Genomic DNA, 16278 nt, shown 5'->3' on the forward strand with positions numbered 1-16278 from the left:
TCCTCCTGTGGTGCCAGCAGAGAATGGGCGCAGCAGGTCCTGGGGTAGCTGACAACGGGACATGCTCACTGAGTGAGAGTGCTCACAGAGGTCGAGGTCCCTGGCTGGCCCCTGGCTGCCCAGAGGGAAGTGCCTGTGCGCTCACAGAGCTGGGCACAGGAAGCACAGAGGGGTCCAGGTCTAACAGAGGCAGACGTCCCGACCAGTACGGCCCATGGAATTTCACTACGGGCCAGAGTTATGAAGGTACGACAGTGCCTACAGAGGCAGACAGATGCCTAGTGGGTTCTCAAAAGCATCTAAGCAAGTAATGCGCCCAAGGGATATCAATAGGAGTTAGGTACCTAAGGGCTATTGAGCCCAATGGGAGTTAGGTGCCTAAACAGAGTAAGCACTTTTGAAAATCCCATAAGTGCTTATCTGCATCTTTAGGTTCCTAAATACCTCTAAAAATTGGGCCTTACATCCATCCCTGCTTACCTAGAGAAGGAATTATACAAACCAAACCAAACCAAACACAACACTGGAAACCACACCCAGAAATCCTCCTCTGATATTCCACCCAGAGATCAGTCACAGGCCGACTTTCCCAACGCACGCCTCCTGCACAGGGATTCACGCCACTTTGCTGGTGCATTGGAAATGGCAGGTGTCCAGCCTCCTGTGGTTTGGACCAGAGGAGGGAGCTCCTGATCCTCAGCTCAACACTGGGACTTTCTGATTCTTCCTCTAGAACATGCCTGGCAAGAGCTGGAAGCTTTGGTTCCCTGGAATGCTGGACAGTCCCAGTGAATATGTGCTTGGATCCTATCCTGGGCTCACCGCGCTCACAGGGTGGTTCCCATCAAGGAGGCTGCCCAGGAGTACAGGGCAGGGAATAATTATCTCTGTGGCTGGGATCGGGGCTTGGTCCTACACTGCAGAGTTAGATCGATGTAAGGCAGTTTACATCCACCTAATTATGTCAGTGTAACACTACAGCCTTGCTCCCACTGATGTAAGTGCCCTACTACATGGATATAACTACTCCACCTCCACGAGAGGCGCAGGGCTTATGTGGGTGTAGTTAGGGCGATGCAGTGTGTGTGTAGACACTGTCTCACTTACATCAGCTGTTGGCTGTCATTCTTGGCAGTTTCATGGCTCCGCTGACTAAAAAGCCAGGCTGTTCCGGGGGCAGGTAGGGGGCTGCAGGTAGGAGGCTCCAGCTAGGGCCCAGCTGCCTTGAGGCTTCCCTGTCCTAGCCTGGCTGTGCCCTCCGTGCCTGGAGCTTGGATGCCCCACCCCGCTTCCAGCCTAGCTGCTGCCCAGGCTTCCTGCTCTGAGCTGGGCCCTGCTCCATGCTGCCAGCTGGACTGCTGCCTGGAGGCTCCCAGCTCCCTGTGGGGAGCCCTGGTGAGGTCACTAGCTCAGCACTGAGAAGAAAGCAGCAGTGTAAAAGTCTGAATCAGGGAGCAGGAAGGGGGCTCCTTGTAACTGCTGCTATGTTGTGATGCACCATAAAAAGTCATAAAGACACTTGGTGGAGGTTCACACAGAGGTCTGCCAGCCAGGGGTTGCAGGAACTGATGGGGGAGCCCATTCATAGTTAGAAATTTAAAAATGAACATTCCTGCAATCTCTTCCTGACACTTCATTCTGTCAATTGTGAGTGACAACACATTTTTATGTCGTCAGATACTAAAAACCATTTTGTATATTAACCTATTTGCCAACATATTTTCCCATGTGATAACACAATAAGATTGGATAAGAAACCACAGTAATTACACATAAGTCAGTGAGAAATAGGGAAAGGAATGCAGAGATTTCTGAAGGAAATTTAGGGAAAAATAGTCTATCTTTAGATTAAAATTTCCCTGTGTTAAAAACTAGGACAAACACATAGCTTCAGTAGCCCATGCCACCTAGACACCAGCAGACTGGATAAAAACACAAATGAATCCATCAAAAGATAATTTTAGGATATTTATTTTCAAATAAGGTAAGTTTAGGGCACACTGCCATGAGTGGCATATTGTGAATAAATCTTCAAAACTGCATTATGACATTGAAAATGTTCCTAATGCATCGGGTTTAAAACAAAAAGTAGTCCTAGCAGTGCCATGTGATGTGCCTCCTCTCAGACTCTGCTCAGCTAGCTCTTCAAGAAATTAGGTTCAATCGCTAATTTCAAGGAATTAGACCAATCGGTCACTATGTTTACAGAGCATTCCAGAAGGTGGTGGACAGAACCCAGAGGAATTGTGATGAATTTCCTGGAGCAACTTTCTTTTCTTTGTACTCTAAACCTCACATGACAACAAAAATATCACCCTTTCAACTGATTTATGGCCGAGAAGAAAGGTTTCCCAAGAAAGCTTCACCAAATTTCATGTTATGTGTCATTAAGGGCCAGCGTCTTTAATACAATTAAGTTAATTTGTGATGATTCAGTAAAGGAATACAGCTCCTTCTCTATTTCTTTACCAAAGTACATTTGTTGTGTCCTTATAACCAAGAACATGAAGAGCCCGGTCGTACATTGAAATTAACAGTGGACACTGACAGTACATTGCCTGGAAATAATATTTCTAAAGAAAAATAAACTAAGGATTGTAGAAGAGATTTCTATCTACAGGAAGAGAGCATTTGCGGTTGGGGACCGTGTTTTGTTAATTGATGTAAGAGAAAGAAAGGAAGGGTCATATCTTGATTACCAATTATATGTAGTTAGAAAGTTAAAAATCCCATGAATTAATGCTGACAGAAGTTCAAAGATTATTATATAATCTTGTGTGAGTTCACTTAAATATATTGCTTAATTAATTCTATCATTTTTAACCTATTAATTTTCAAAGATGTAGTGCAGGAGGTGGGTGCATGTGCCCTGCCTGCCACAGAGAACCAGTCAAGACAATAAAGAAAGGGGGAGAAGAGGGGAGAGAGAGAGCAGCTGCACATGTGTGTAGTTGTGATGTTTATGACACATGTACATTGTAACTGAACAACCGGGTCTGAGTTTATTTTGTTAAGATAAATATTTTGGATTTCTTGAAATTCCACAGTTGAAATACAAATGACGTTATTTAGAGAAGTTAAACTTCAATATAGATTTGAGGGAAGCATCAAAAATAAATGTAAATAATTCCAGTTCTAAAATTATGTTTAGATGCTTGTTTTTGAAATACTGTTGAAATGTAAATTAAAATATTATTGTATTTATACTTTGTTATAATAGTTTCTAAATTAGAATAAGCTTTTTTCTTTCATATTTTACACTGAGATTTCACAGGCGTAGAAAATTCTGACAGGAGTGAATGACCCCATCCACCACCATCTGCTACCCCTGGGGCAGGGGATGGGGAAAGGTCAGGGCTGGGGGTTCCCAGGTGTCTGGTTTTCGACACTGGCAGCGTCCGGTCAGCACAAAGTCCAGTTGTCGGCAGTAACTGGCCCCCACCACTGGGGGCAGGAAGAGCAGCAGCGCTGGGAAGGGACAGTCTGTGCTGCGGGGGTCACTATCAGGGACAGAGATTCCCTCTGGCCTGATCTGGGACTGGGCAGATTATCAGGGGAGATGCGTTTTTACCCCCAGCGTTGAAACTAGGACAGAAATAAGGGCGGAGCATCCCGGAGAAGGTGCGATTGAAAGTGAAGAGATGGGATCTGTCAGTCACATTGTAAAACGAGACCTCGCCCGCCTCATAGTCCAGGAAAATCCCCACCCGGCTGGGCCTGATGCTCACGGGGAGAGGAGTCGGTGGGGAGGTGAAGGCCTTGTATTCCCCATCGTACAGCCCCATGATCCAGAATCCATCCTGAGGTGTGGCTGTGACCTGCCCCTTCCTGCTCACAGATTCCCTACAAACCCCCAGGTCCCACTCAATCTTATCTCCCACCTCCACCTCCCAGTAACGCCTCCCACCCGCGAACCCCTCAGTGCCCAGAACTTCAGGGTACGTATCAAATCTCTCAGGGTTGTCAGGCAGATCCTGGCGTGTGTCTCCGCGTCTCACACTTTTCCGATCCTCAGACAGGACGAGGTAGGGATTTGCTGTGTCTGGATCCAGAGTCACGTCCACTGGGGAGAGAGTCACAGAGTCAGAGCCAGGGGCAGGGGCTGGTCACTGGGATGAAAGGGAAATTAATCTGCGTCCTGTTAATCACCATGGGGGGAGGGTTTGTTGCCTGAGGGGAGTCAGGGCCTCTCTGCCTGTCAGGAGACAATGGGGGGAAGGGGCAGGAGGAGCGGGGGGAGGGTGGGAAGGTGTCTGTGGGGGAGGGGACAGGCTGATGCTGGGAGAGGAAAGAGGAAGGGCAGGTGACAGGAATAGAGGGGGGAGGGGAGGCACAAGGGCAATGGGGGGCGAAGAGGATCGGGCACCAGGAGGACAGAGGGGGGTGAAGGGAGGGGCAGGATCCCAGGGGCTGTAAGGGGTGAGGGGAGGGGTGGGCACGAGGGCAGAAGAAGAGGACGGATCCCAGGGGGCACAGGGAAGCAAGGGAAGGGGCTGGCACCAGGGGGCAGAGGTATTTGAGGGAATGGGGGGGCTCCAATAGGGCAGGGGGGAATCAAAGTGAGGGGACTGGTGTCAGTGGTTGGTGGGGGTTGACGAGTGGGGCAGGTGCCAGGACTATGGGGGGAGGGAATGGGCAGGCACCAGGGGGACAGAGTGTTGCAGGAGCCTGGGGGCAGAGGAGCTGGCTAGGGCAGGGGCAGTCACCAGTGGGTGGAGGAGGAGCAGGTGCTAGGGGGTTGCGTGCGTGTGTGTGTGTGTGTGTGTGTGTGAGTGAGTGATAAGCAGACGAGCATGTGCCAGGGCAGAATGGGGTGATGGGAGGGGCGGGCACGGTGGGGGGGAAGGGGGAAGGGGAGGGGCATGCATCAGGGCCATAGAGTGAGAGTGAGGGGCAGGACTGGTGCCAAGGGAAAGAGAGAGAGGTGAGGGGAGGGATGGGCACCAGGAGTCCAAAGGGTGGGCTAGAGAAGGGGCGGCACTGAGGGATGGGGCGAAGAGAAGGGGCTTGCAACAGGGGCACAAGGGGTGAACAGAGGGGCAGGCGCTAGGGAGGCAGAGGGGGAGTAGAAGGAGGGGTTGGCACCAGGGGAAAAGGAGGGGGTGGGAGAAGGCGCAGGTGACAAGGGGACAAAGGGGTGAGGGGTAGGACAGGTACCAGAGGGACATGGGGGACAAGGGCTTGGGCAGACCCCAGGGGGCAAGAGTGGAGTGAGGGAAAGGGCAGTTATGAAGGGGGAGAGGGGCATGAGGGGTGGGTGCCAAGAAGACAGAGGTGGGGCGAGGGAAGGGGTAGTCACCAGGAGGGATGGGGGGGGATGAGCAGAGGAGTAAATGCAAGGAGGGGAGAGAGAAGTGGGGCGGGCACCAGGGGGCAGGGTGGGGGTGAGGGAGTAGGTGAGCACAAGGGGGCAGAGAGTAGGGTGTGGAGAAGGGCAGGCCCTAGGGGCAGAGGGGTGTGGAGATGTGGGCACCAAGGGGGAAGAGGGAGGGTGAGGGGAGGGGCGGGACCCAGAGGCAGGTAGAGGGGGCAAAGGAAGGGGCAGGCACCATGGAGGCAGATGGGGGCAATAGTAGAGATGGGCCTCAGGAGGGCAGAGGAGGAGTGACCAGAGGGGCTGGCACCAGGGGACTAGAGGGAGGTGAGGGGCGCAGGTTTCAGGGAGGCAGAGGACGAGGGGAGGGGAGGAGGAAGAACTAAGGGGAAGGTGGCAGTGGGGGGGGGGGGGGGAGGGGGGGGGGGGGGGCCAGGGGGCAAAGGGGTACAAAGGGAGGAGGGAAAACTGGGGAGCACAGGAGGGAGAGCAGATGGGCAGGGAGCAATGGGGCAGGGGGAGTGGCAGGTGCCAGGGGGACAGTGGTGTGGCATGGAATGGGGCAGGCACCAGGGACAACAAGAGGAAAGATGAGGGGCAGGTATTGGGGTAGAGGGGAGCAAGGGAAGAGGTGGGCACCAGAGAGGCAGGGGGAGGGGCAGGTGCCGGAGGACAGAAGGGGGAAAGGAAGGGGCAGACAAAAGGAGGGAAGGGGGTGGGGAGGAGTGTGTGCCAGGAGATGGGGAGTGAAAGGAGGGGTGGGCATGAGAAAGGCAGGGGGTGGAGCAAGTGACGGGGCATGAGGAGAGTGGAGTCAGAGGGGCAGGGGGAGTGAGGGAAGGGGTAGGCACCAGGAGGATGGAGGGGGAAGGGCAGATGCCATGGAGATTGAGGGGTTGAGTAGAATGGCCGACACAGGGAGGGCAGAAGAGCGGAGGGACAAGCACCAGGGGGCAGAGGGGGGTGATGGGAGGGATGGGCACCAGGGGGAAGAGAGGGGCGAGCAGAGAGGCAGGGCAGGGGGGTAGAGGAAGGTGTTAGGAGATGGGATCGAGGAGGGGCAGGTGCCAGGGGTCAGAGAGGGTGGGGAGAGGGACTGGTACCAGGCGGGGCTGAGGGGGGTGAGAAGGGCGGGAGCCAAGACAGCAGAGGAGGGTGAGGGGTGGGGGGCATGAAGGGACAGAGGGGGTGAGGGCAGTGGCAGGCACCAGGGGGGTAGGTGGGGGGGGAGGAGTGGGAGACATGGCAGCAGAGGGTGAAAGGGGAGAGGTTCATGCCAAGAGATAGCAGGGGGTGAAGTGATGGGTGGGCTCCAGGGTGCAGAGGATGTTTCGGGGAGAGGTGCAGGTGCTAGGAGAACAGGGGGAGAAAGGAGGGGTGAGTTCCAGGGTGGCAGAGGTGGGTGGAGGGCAGGGGGCACATGCCAGGGAGACAAAGTGGGGGGAGAGGGGCAGGGGCCCAGGGGAACAGCAGGAGTTTGGGGGGAGGGGGAGGGGACAGGATAGAGGAAGGGGTCAGGTCAGCACAGGGTTTGAGGGAAGGGTAAGGGAGAGGTAGGTGCCAGGGGAGGTGAAGGGGGGCAGGAGGGAAGGTGAAGGGGGCAGGCCCCAGGGAATCTCAGTTGCTTTGGGGCCGTGTGTGTCTGGTTTGTTGCTAAGAGCAGGTTGGTGCCATTTCCAAACACACTGGGTGGCAGCCCTGCCCCATGGGGTGCAGCTGGGACTCTCCATGCTAGGGCACAGGCAGGGTGTCCGGGCTCTCTGGAAGGGGGCAAGGTAGTGGGGGGATGGGAGTTGAGGGGTGCTGGGGGGAACAGGGGCCATTGCTTATGAGACTATGGCAGTGGGAAGGGGAGGGGGTATTTCCCCACTTGCTGCTCCCTCCATCTGGGATAAGCTGCACCAGGTGCCAATCCCAGTTCACACCCACACAGCGCGTCTGCACTAGGGGTTTGCACAGGGGCACTAACATGCCAGGGACACTGCTGTGCCAGGGGCTGTAACCCCTCCCCTCACTGGGGTTATGGATCAGTATTTACAGGGTCACTGGACATGGGAAGCTGGACTCTGGGGCTCCCAGGTAGGGACCCAACCCACTGTGCTGCAGAGTCATTCTCACTCCCACGCTCTGGCCCAGTGCCCATGGCAGTGTTTAGACTCAGGGGGACGACTTCAGTAGGAGAGACTGAGGAAGCCCCACATCAGACACACGGAGCCCAGCGGTTCCAGCCCTCATCTGAGGGGGGCGGACCCACATTCTAATTCCTGCCCCACATCACATGGGGGGATTGAATCTGGGGCTCCCAGCTGAGGGTCCAGCCACTGGGCTAAAGGCTAGAAGGGAAGCGGCGGCACCTGTTTCTGTTCATTGAAACTATTCAGCAAACTCAACATGGATTCAGGAATAGTTTCAGTCGATCCAAAATATAATTTTTCAGCAAATAAACTATTTACCCCCAAAATTACCCCCAGCTCTATTTCAAATGTGTCCCAGCAACTTAGGAGCCCAAATCCCAATGACTTGCAGTGACTGTCAACATCCCCAGAAACCCACAGGTACGGGCAGGCCAGGCTCAGGACATCAGCTATGAAACACTTCAGAGCTGCTGTTAAATTTGCCCTTGGTAGAAAAATCCCCCCTCGGACTCCCATAGCTCTTTTTCTGAAGGCTGCGGGGAAAAAGATATGGCCAGTAGTAATGAGTGATATTAACAAGGAGCTAGTCTGAATGAAAGACTTGGAAGAGACCTTGGAAGAGACTAGCTGCAGATTTATGTGAATTCAGGGGACATCTTTACCATGTAGTCGTGGACTATTTTTCCAGGTATAAAGAAATAGTGTACTTGAAAGATGTAACACACCAGAGTGTTCAAGTATCAGGGGGTAGCTGTGTTAGTCTGTATCTACAAAAACAACAAGGAATCTGGTGGCACCTTAAAGACTAACAGATTTATTTGGGCATAAGCTTTTGTGGGTAAAAACCTCACTTCTTCAGATGCATAGAGTGAAAGTTACAGATGCAGGCATTATATACTGAGGGTATGTCTACACTACAAAATTAGGTCGGATTTATAGAAGCCGGTTTTATAGAAACCGGTTGTATGCAGCCGATTGTAGTGTAGACCAGGCCTGTGACATGGAGAGCAGGGAGTTACTTCGCAAGTGGAGAACCAGTGTTGACAGGGCCAATTCAATCAGGGTGGATGTAGTCCACTCACAATAATAGATGAGGAGGTGTCAATTCTAGGAGAGGAAAAGCTGCTTATGTAATGAGCCAGCCACTCCCAGTGAACTGACATGCACTTTTGGTCATTTCAGGGTTCCAGAAGAACTTGTGACAGAGCATGGACCACAATTCACTGATGTAGAATTAAATTTATCCAAACAAAATATGATCTTCCTCATATTACTAGCAGCCCATATTACTCACAAGCGAATGGAGAGGCTGAGAGAGCTGTACAGACAGCCAAGAACATCCTTCAGCAGGAAGATCCATTCTTTGCTCTACTGAGGTATAGATCAACACCAATAGCAGCTACTGGATATAGTGCAGCACAACTCCTGATGGGAAGACAACTCAGAACGACCCTCCCAACTTTAGAAAAAAATCTTTCTCCAAAGTTGCCAGACATGTAGAGAGTAACCAAATCGAATAAAAAGGCAAAAAGAGCTTATGAACACGTTTACAACAGACATCACTCAGAAAACTACCAGGCCTAGAACCTGGTGACCATGTTTGTGTCAAACTGGATGGAGAAAAAGAATGGAATACTCCAGCTGTTGTAAAGAAAAAGAATTCAACACCCAGGTTGTCTGTGATCAAGAACAAGAGAGGAGACTTCAACAGAAACGGTCAACAGCTACAGTTTGTTCCTCAGAAAGAACAATAAACTGAGCAAACTCTACAGATGGTGGATGCAGAACAAGAAGATGACTCAAGGATTCCAGACCAACCATAGTCAGCCGTTGGAACTAATGGACAGCCAGATGACCAAGCTGCCACCTGTTCGGGTTGTGTAATTAGAAGATCAGTACTATTCAGAGACACCTAACAGACTGATCTGAACTGAACTTCAAAGACAGTGCGATAATGTAAATATTATAAATGGTAGGAATGTAGAACTTAAAGGGGGAGATGTAATGGAACACTAAACTGTATTCTGCTGTTCAACCACTAGGTGGCACTGGGTGTAAAATACCATATTTAAGCTGACCTCAGCCATACTTGGCAGAAAATTAAAGGATTTTGTGATGAACACATCTGGTGTGTATCTGGCTGAGAGGGAAGCTCTGTAGCCAGCCCATATCTGCAACACGACCAACACACCAATGATGAAAGCCCAGTATTACTGACTACCTCTGCTACGGCCAAAGAGTTGTTCTGAACTATGACATGCTGAAGACTATGGGGGATTTTACCCATGACATGAGCTATATAGAAAGTTGGGGAATCAAACTCCTCATCTTTTCATTCTTCAGTGACGAGAAAAAAATTATGGTCAAGGGCCTTGCAGATTTCCTTGTGGCAGCAGGGCAGGAAGTACCCCCCACCTCACCCCAGCTGCAGAACATAATCAAGTGTCAGCCATGGTCAAGCCTATCTTTGAATACAAGTTGGCTCTGGGGTTGGGAAGAAATGTATCAAGAGGGCAGGCCCTTTTAGGGGAGTCAGGGTGACAGCCTCCTGTAAGGGAGAATGAGACAACCCAGACCAACCTGGAAGTAATTAAATCCCTAGGTGGCTAGCTGGCAGCGAAATAGCTAATGAGCCTGATAAAGGGTTACCAGGGCTCAGCTGAAGGGATCCTAGGGACAGGAAACTGCAGCTCCGGCCCCAACCGTGGTTCCACCCCTGGCTGAACCCCCATCTCCTGGCCCCAGCTGCAGCCCCAGCTGCAGCTCGGGCTACACCAGCGGCTTCATTCCTGGCTGAAGCCCGCGGCTCCCAGCCCCAACTGCAGGTCCAGTCCCAGACACAGCCCCCTGCTCCTGGCCCCACTTGTGGTCCCGTTCCTGGCCCAGCTCCCAACCGCAGCTCCCAGGGTGAGGGTGCAAACCAGGTAAGGGAGGGCATGACCAAAAAAGTTTGGGGACCACTGTCCTAGACAGAGGAGCTCCCCTAATGGGGAGGAGCTGCCAGAGATGATAATGACAGCAGCAGCTGTAGCAGGACAGAACCCAGGAGAGCTGCCCTCCCGCTGGAGAAAGTGGATGCAGAGGCTAAAGGTACAGGCTGAAATGACCCCAGCTCCAGGAGGGAGGGCTGGAGTCATCTGATTCCATAATGGAAACTAATCCAAGCCCAGCTCCGAGAAGGAGGACTGAGGACTCCTGACTTGAGGACATTGAGGAGCTTGAGTGAGAGCTGGAGGCTGGAGCAGAGTGAAGGAAAAGATTTTATTTTGGGGTTTACTTGGACTCAGAGCGGACCCCAGGAGGGGACTTTTCTCTCAGATCTTTTGGACTGTGAGGTATAATATAAGGAGTGCTGAAGAGGGTAAACTGAGGCAAGATGCTTTCCAAGACACCCCGAAACGGCAGACGGTAGTACGCGAGGGCACCATCCCATGATGCGTGTACAAAACTGGAACCCATTTAACAGAAGTGCTGCCCCTTCCCCATGCAGACAGAGCCTCGCTCTCTTCAGTCTGTCTGCGGGGGCCCTTCACCGCAGGATCTGACCCCAACAGAGCCTGCAGCACAGAGTGGGAACCTGGAGCGAACACAGCACAGGGTTTTGGGCACCCACCTGCTTCCAGTGTCCCCATCCCAGCTCCCAGGATGCTCCCGCTCCCCCACAGCCTCCAGCTCCCCCCGTCCTCAGGCTGCCTCTGCCCTGCCCTGTTCCCTGGGGGGTGACCCAGGGCCCAACATGGAGCCATCAGGGTCACTACAATCCTGTCTACCACACCCAGAAGACAGGCACAGGATGGGCTCAGGGAGGGGCTGGCCCCACAATAGGACCCTCGTGCCCCCTTCCCCAGTGTTTGCTGCTCCCCTTCCTGGGCCTTGTCCACACTCAGAACAGGAGCCCTGTGTGGCTGGCAGCCCCTTGTTCTGTCTCTGCAGTGCCTGGCTCACTCATGGGCACTATATCAATAATAACACTCACTGCTCAGGACCTAAGGTCTGCATGACAGCACGGGGCCTTCCCCATTGCACACGGGGACCCTGGGGTGCAGGGAGCCCTGGTTACTCTGACCCACACATTCGCCCAGGACTCCCCCGAGCTGCCGGACCCGGGTCCCTGGGGTCAGAGCGCGGGCAGTCGAGTGGCTGGGGCTGCTGGGTGAGTGAAAGGAAAGGAAATGGTTAATCCCAGCGCGGTGGCACTTTGCTGCCAGGCTCTGGCTGGTCTCTGCCCTCTGGGTGCAGCACAGGGCATGTGTCCCTGCTGGAATCCCCAGGCCTGGCCAGCCTGGAGCAGCCAGCAAGTGACTCAGGGCCTGGGACCCTGCCCAGGAAGGGGTTTCTGGGGGGATGACAGGAGGCACCCCAGGGGCTGGTGATCCCCTAGAACGAGGCACTGAGGTGACTGGCTCAGGATCCCGACAGGCTCAGGGGCCAGGGGTGGGGAATGGCCCAGAGCCCAGCCATGTTCAGGGTCCAGTGGGCACAGACTGTGCTGGGCTGGGAGCAGTGAACGGGGAGGGGAGCAGGGATGTGCTGGCTCCAGCCAGTCACAGAGAGGAAGCTGCTTCCCCCAGAGCCTGGGGTTCCTGCTCCCCGGAGCCCTGAGATCCTGGCCCTGCAGCCGGCATCGACTGCACAGCCTCCATCGGCCGGGACAGACACACCCAGCTTGGCCCCATCCACTGCCCCTGCAGGGGGGTGGGTGGGAAGAGAGGAGCGGCAGGGGTGGGATGAAAGGGCCTGGTGTGTAGACACCAATCACAGACTGAGTTCACTGAACCTTCCCACCCCTCTCTCCTCTGCCTTAGTTTCTTCTCTGTCCCTCCTCGCTGTCAGGTTTCTGCCTTTACCCCCAGTCTCTGCACTGGGGATGTGGGGAGGGGTTTGGATGGGGGCAGCTCACGCTCAGCCGTTGTGACAGGGTCACACTCTTGTGAGTGAGTCTCACTCACTGAGCAGCAAACCACTGACCCAACCTCACACTGGGCTGCACTCAGAGCAGACGAGGGGCCTGTAGGATTCAGCTTGTTACCCAGTAACACACGGCCCAGGTCAGACCACAGCAGCCAGACCGGCCCCTCCTCCAGCTCAAAAAACTCGGCCAGCCTGGGCTAATGGGGACTGGGGCAGTGCTGAACGGTGGCCACACAACGCAGCCCTCACATGTCCCCGGAGAGAGGCACAGACACGTCAGCCATTACCAGTCTGTGCAGCACCCAGCACAATGGGCCCAATCCAGGCCTCACAGCACCTGGCTCAGTGACACCCATTAACTCAGCCATGGAGGGGTCAGGATGTCAGAGTAATGGGGCCTGGTCAGATACCTGGGCAAGTACCAGCAGGTGGCTGTAAGTAGCAGGCAAACTGCCCAGCACTGAGCGCATCAGCCTCCAGCTACCACACAGCTCCAAGCCTGTCAGCTGGGTCCATGCATGTCCTGGGGTCCCAGGCTCTGTCCAGATCTCCAGGCACAATACAGCTGAATATCCCAATAGCTTCCACTCACCTATGAATTTCTTCAACACTTCATTCATGTCAAGGGAAATTTTATACACGTTCTTCAGGCCAGTAGAAACAGCTTCTGGTTCCTGGAGTTTCACATTCTCACTCCTATGAAGAAAACGTCCCATCATCACTCAGCTGCTCTGTACACACGTCATCCCAGAACCACCACCACGAATATAAGAGCAATGAAAGTGGGAAACACACCTGCTCAATGTGCTTTTCACATCCTGAAAGGAAAAAGAGAATCAATGTTCTGTATTAACACAATGTGCATAAAACTGAGGGAGTCTCACTCTGGGCATCAAACTTTCATCTAGAAAATAGATCAACCCTCCCAGCCTCCACTGTTTCGTGGTAAATCTCATACAGCATTTTGCATTAACACTTGTTTCATTGATGTAGGTGAGACAGGAATTTAGCTGAAGGTTTCTCCCTTCTCGGGACCCAGCCCATCAGTATCTGTGTTTATCGACCGTGTTGGGTCCAATGTTCTGGGGTCAGAGCAGGGATGGGTTTAGCTCAGTATCATTTTTGTATCATCCATTTAATCTCCCACGGCCTCACTGGGTCTCCAGGAGGAGAATTCCCCTCGGACATGAACTGCGATATTTTGGAACTGATGGAGCCCTTAGCCGGATGTTCTGTTTGTCTGTAACCACAGAACACATTTACTCTCATTGTTGGGATCCAGACCCAGGGATCTGAGTTATAATTCTGGATGGGGGGAGAATTTTGATGTCGTCTCACCTTTAGCAGCTCGACAACCGGTTGCTGACACTTCTCCTCGATCTCTGTGATCAGCTGCTGCAGAGAGGAGCTTTGCCGGGAGAGTTTGGTGACATTTTCCTGTAGTCTCTGCAGTGTCTCCCTCTCCTCCTCCTCCAGGCTCTGCAGAAGCAGCTGCTCCTCCTCTCTCAGCAGCGTGTGCAGTTTGTCAAATTCACCTGCAATCATCTCTCTCCTATTCTTCACTTTCCCCTAGAGATAGAAAAATAGGAAAGGCACAGAGAAAACATGAGCCAGATGTTGAGTTATATGGACTGGGCCTCTGTTCATGAAGCAGGGGATATTAGATCAGTATCAGGTTTGTAAGGATATTTACGTACCATAAAGGGTTTGTTTTAGTTCAGAGTTAATATGGCCAGTTCCATAGTGGGGTTGTCTAGGGTGGTTTGTAAAGACGCAGTATGTTATTGCAGGTGGCATGGGATGGACACAGTGGAGTGGGGAGAAATCGAGGGAACAGGGGAGAGTTACAGGGGGCTTCCCAGGGCGTCCATGGGGGGATTTGGGTGGTGCGGGCAGTGGGAGCTGCTGCGGTTCTGTCCTCTGGAAACCAGCCCACTTCCACCGGGCTCTAAATACGGCTTCAGATGCAGAACCAGAGGCCCCAGCTCTGAGCATTTCAGATCTTGTAAATGGCCATTTTTATCTGAATAGTGGGACACCTACTTCTCCTCTCATCCCTGCTGCTGGCGTCTTCCTCACACCCCCCACGCTCTCTGCAGGGATTTCACTGTAAGAGGCAGGTGAACCGGAACAGACATTTTGTCCCCTGGGTTCATCACCTGGCTACAGACAAGCACAGGTAAAGTCACAGTGGCAGTAGCAGGTGACTGGGATGAAAAGGCCACGTGATGGCAACAGAGGCTGCAAAGTGGCCGAGCGCTGCCTGGCTTTACTCTGACCTGCCCCTGGCTCTGCTCACTCAGGGGGTGTCCACACTGCAATGAAGGTGTCACAGCACCGTGTGTAGACACACCCAGGCTAGCTTTGATCTGGCTAGCTCGGGTACTGGTAGCTATGAAGCCCCAGAGGCATGGGCTGTACAAGCCCACCCAGACCCCTGGGTGTTACTCAGTGACTAGCCTGCAGCTGGCTGTTGGGGCCATGTAGATGCAGCCTGGGGGCAGATTTTCCACAGAGCTTCATACCCACAACTGGGTTTGATGCTCAGAAGAGCTCAGCTCCCAGCGTGCCCCCAGCCCAGCCAGCTGAGTGACTCTGAACCTCACCCATGGGGGCAAATCGTCCTCCCAGCTCCAGTGTCTGGCCCAGGCACTGGGCAGAGTCACTGCAGGGATTGTGAGTGCAGAGCGAGGAGGAACAATCTATTTCCTCCAGGCTGCAGAGAAGCTGCAGAGCTTTGTCATGGAGGCCACTGAAAACCGATGGCTGGAGCAGCCGACACACCATCCCCATCTGCAGGAGGGAAACCGGAGCCGTGTAATAGTGAAAACACTGCACCCCATATTGAGAATTTGCCCCTATCAGAGATCTCAGGGGTGGGTCTGCCCCACTGTACAAGGGCCAGGAACTGCCCCTCCTGCTCTGCCTACAGGAGCTGCTGCGCTGAGATCCCCACCAGAGACAGCCTGATGCTGCCAGCACCCTGGATGGCAGGTACCATTGGCCAGGGGAGGCTGAGTCCCCCCAGACAGGCTGCAGTGCCCCTCCCTTTGGAGGCAGGCTGCAGACCTGCCGCCTTTGGAGTGCTGCCTGTGCTCCGCCTGGAGGCCTCGCTCCTGCTCTTCCCCCGAAACACCCGCCACTTGCCGCCCATCAGCTGCGTGGTGGGCCCTGCCACTTGCTCCTCTCCGCCCCTCCCCCATCACTCACCCTTAAGGCAGAAGGGGGAAAAAGGAGCAAGCGGCAGGTGAGAGGGTGGGGAGAGGAGCGAGCTGCAACAGTGAACGGTGAGCGGAGAGCCTCTGGGGAGGGGGATGAGCGGGAGCGGGGCATGGGGCAGAGCAGGAGCGGTGCATGGGCAGGGTCACGGGGAGAGGAGGCCAAATGGGGGTGGAGCAGTGGGCAGGGCGATGATCCAGGCGCTGGGGAGGTTCCGGCACTCACGCCCAGTCTCCCCAATGCCAGAGGGATGCGCTGCCCATGGCCGGCACCAAGCCTGTGCAACGGAGCAAACAACCAGAGCAGGTTCATAACCTCATCCGGGAGCTTTACGGCCCCGTCACTCCTGGGAACGCTGCAGGGGGAAGGGCTCAGGGAGGAATGAACCTGGACACCCACCTGCCACTCTGTGGTTTTCTTCTCCTCTTTAGATGTCAGAGCCAGGGCCTCTTCCAGCTCCTTCCTCAGAGGGCCCAGAGCTCCCTGGAGTTTCACCTACAGGGGCATCGTGTGCGATAAACAGCCATTAGTCTGCCTGTGCGATGGGTGGACAGTACTGTCCATATAGGCATTTCATACACCAGCAGTAAATACCCTGGAAGCGAGCAGCAGACTCGGCTCTGGCGGCCCCAAAGGCCTCATGGGAGCAGACACGCCAGTCTCAGAGCAGGGGCTCTGCTTCCTGCAGACACTCAGGAC

General features: G+C 54.0%; 1 protein-coding gene across 1 annotated transcript in view; it reads right to left on the reverse strand.

Moving 5' to 3' along the window:
* Positions 1-3503: 3503 nt before the first annotated feature.
* Positions 3504-16278, reverse strand: part of LOC112125176 (butyrophilin subfamily 1 member A1-like) — a 71232-nt gene continuing 58457 nt past the window's right edge. The window contains exon 7 of the mRNA XM_026662562.1: positions 3504-4063. Coding sequence (XP_026518347.1) covers positions 3504-4063 — 560 coding nt within the window. The remainder of the gene's footprint in view (positions 4064-16278) is intronic.

The sequence above is a fragment of the Terrapene carolina genome, unplaced genomic scaffold (assembly GCF_002925995.2).
Source record: "Terrapene carolina triunguis isolate 2854851 unplaced genomic scaffold, T_m_triunguis-2.0 Scaffold28432, whole genome shotgun sequence".
Lineage (NCBI taxonomy): Eukaryota > Metazoa > Chordata > Testudines > Emydidae > Terrapene > Terrapene triunguis.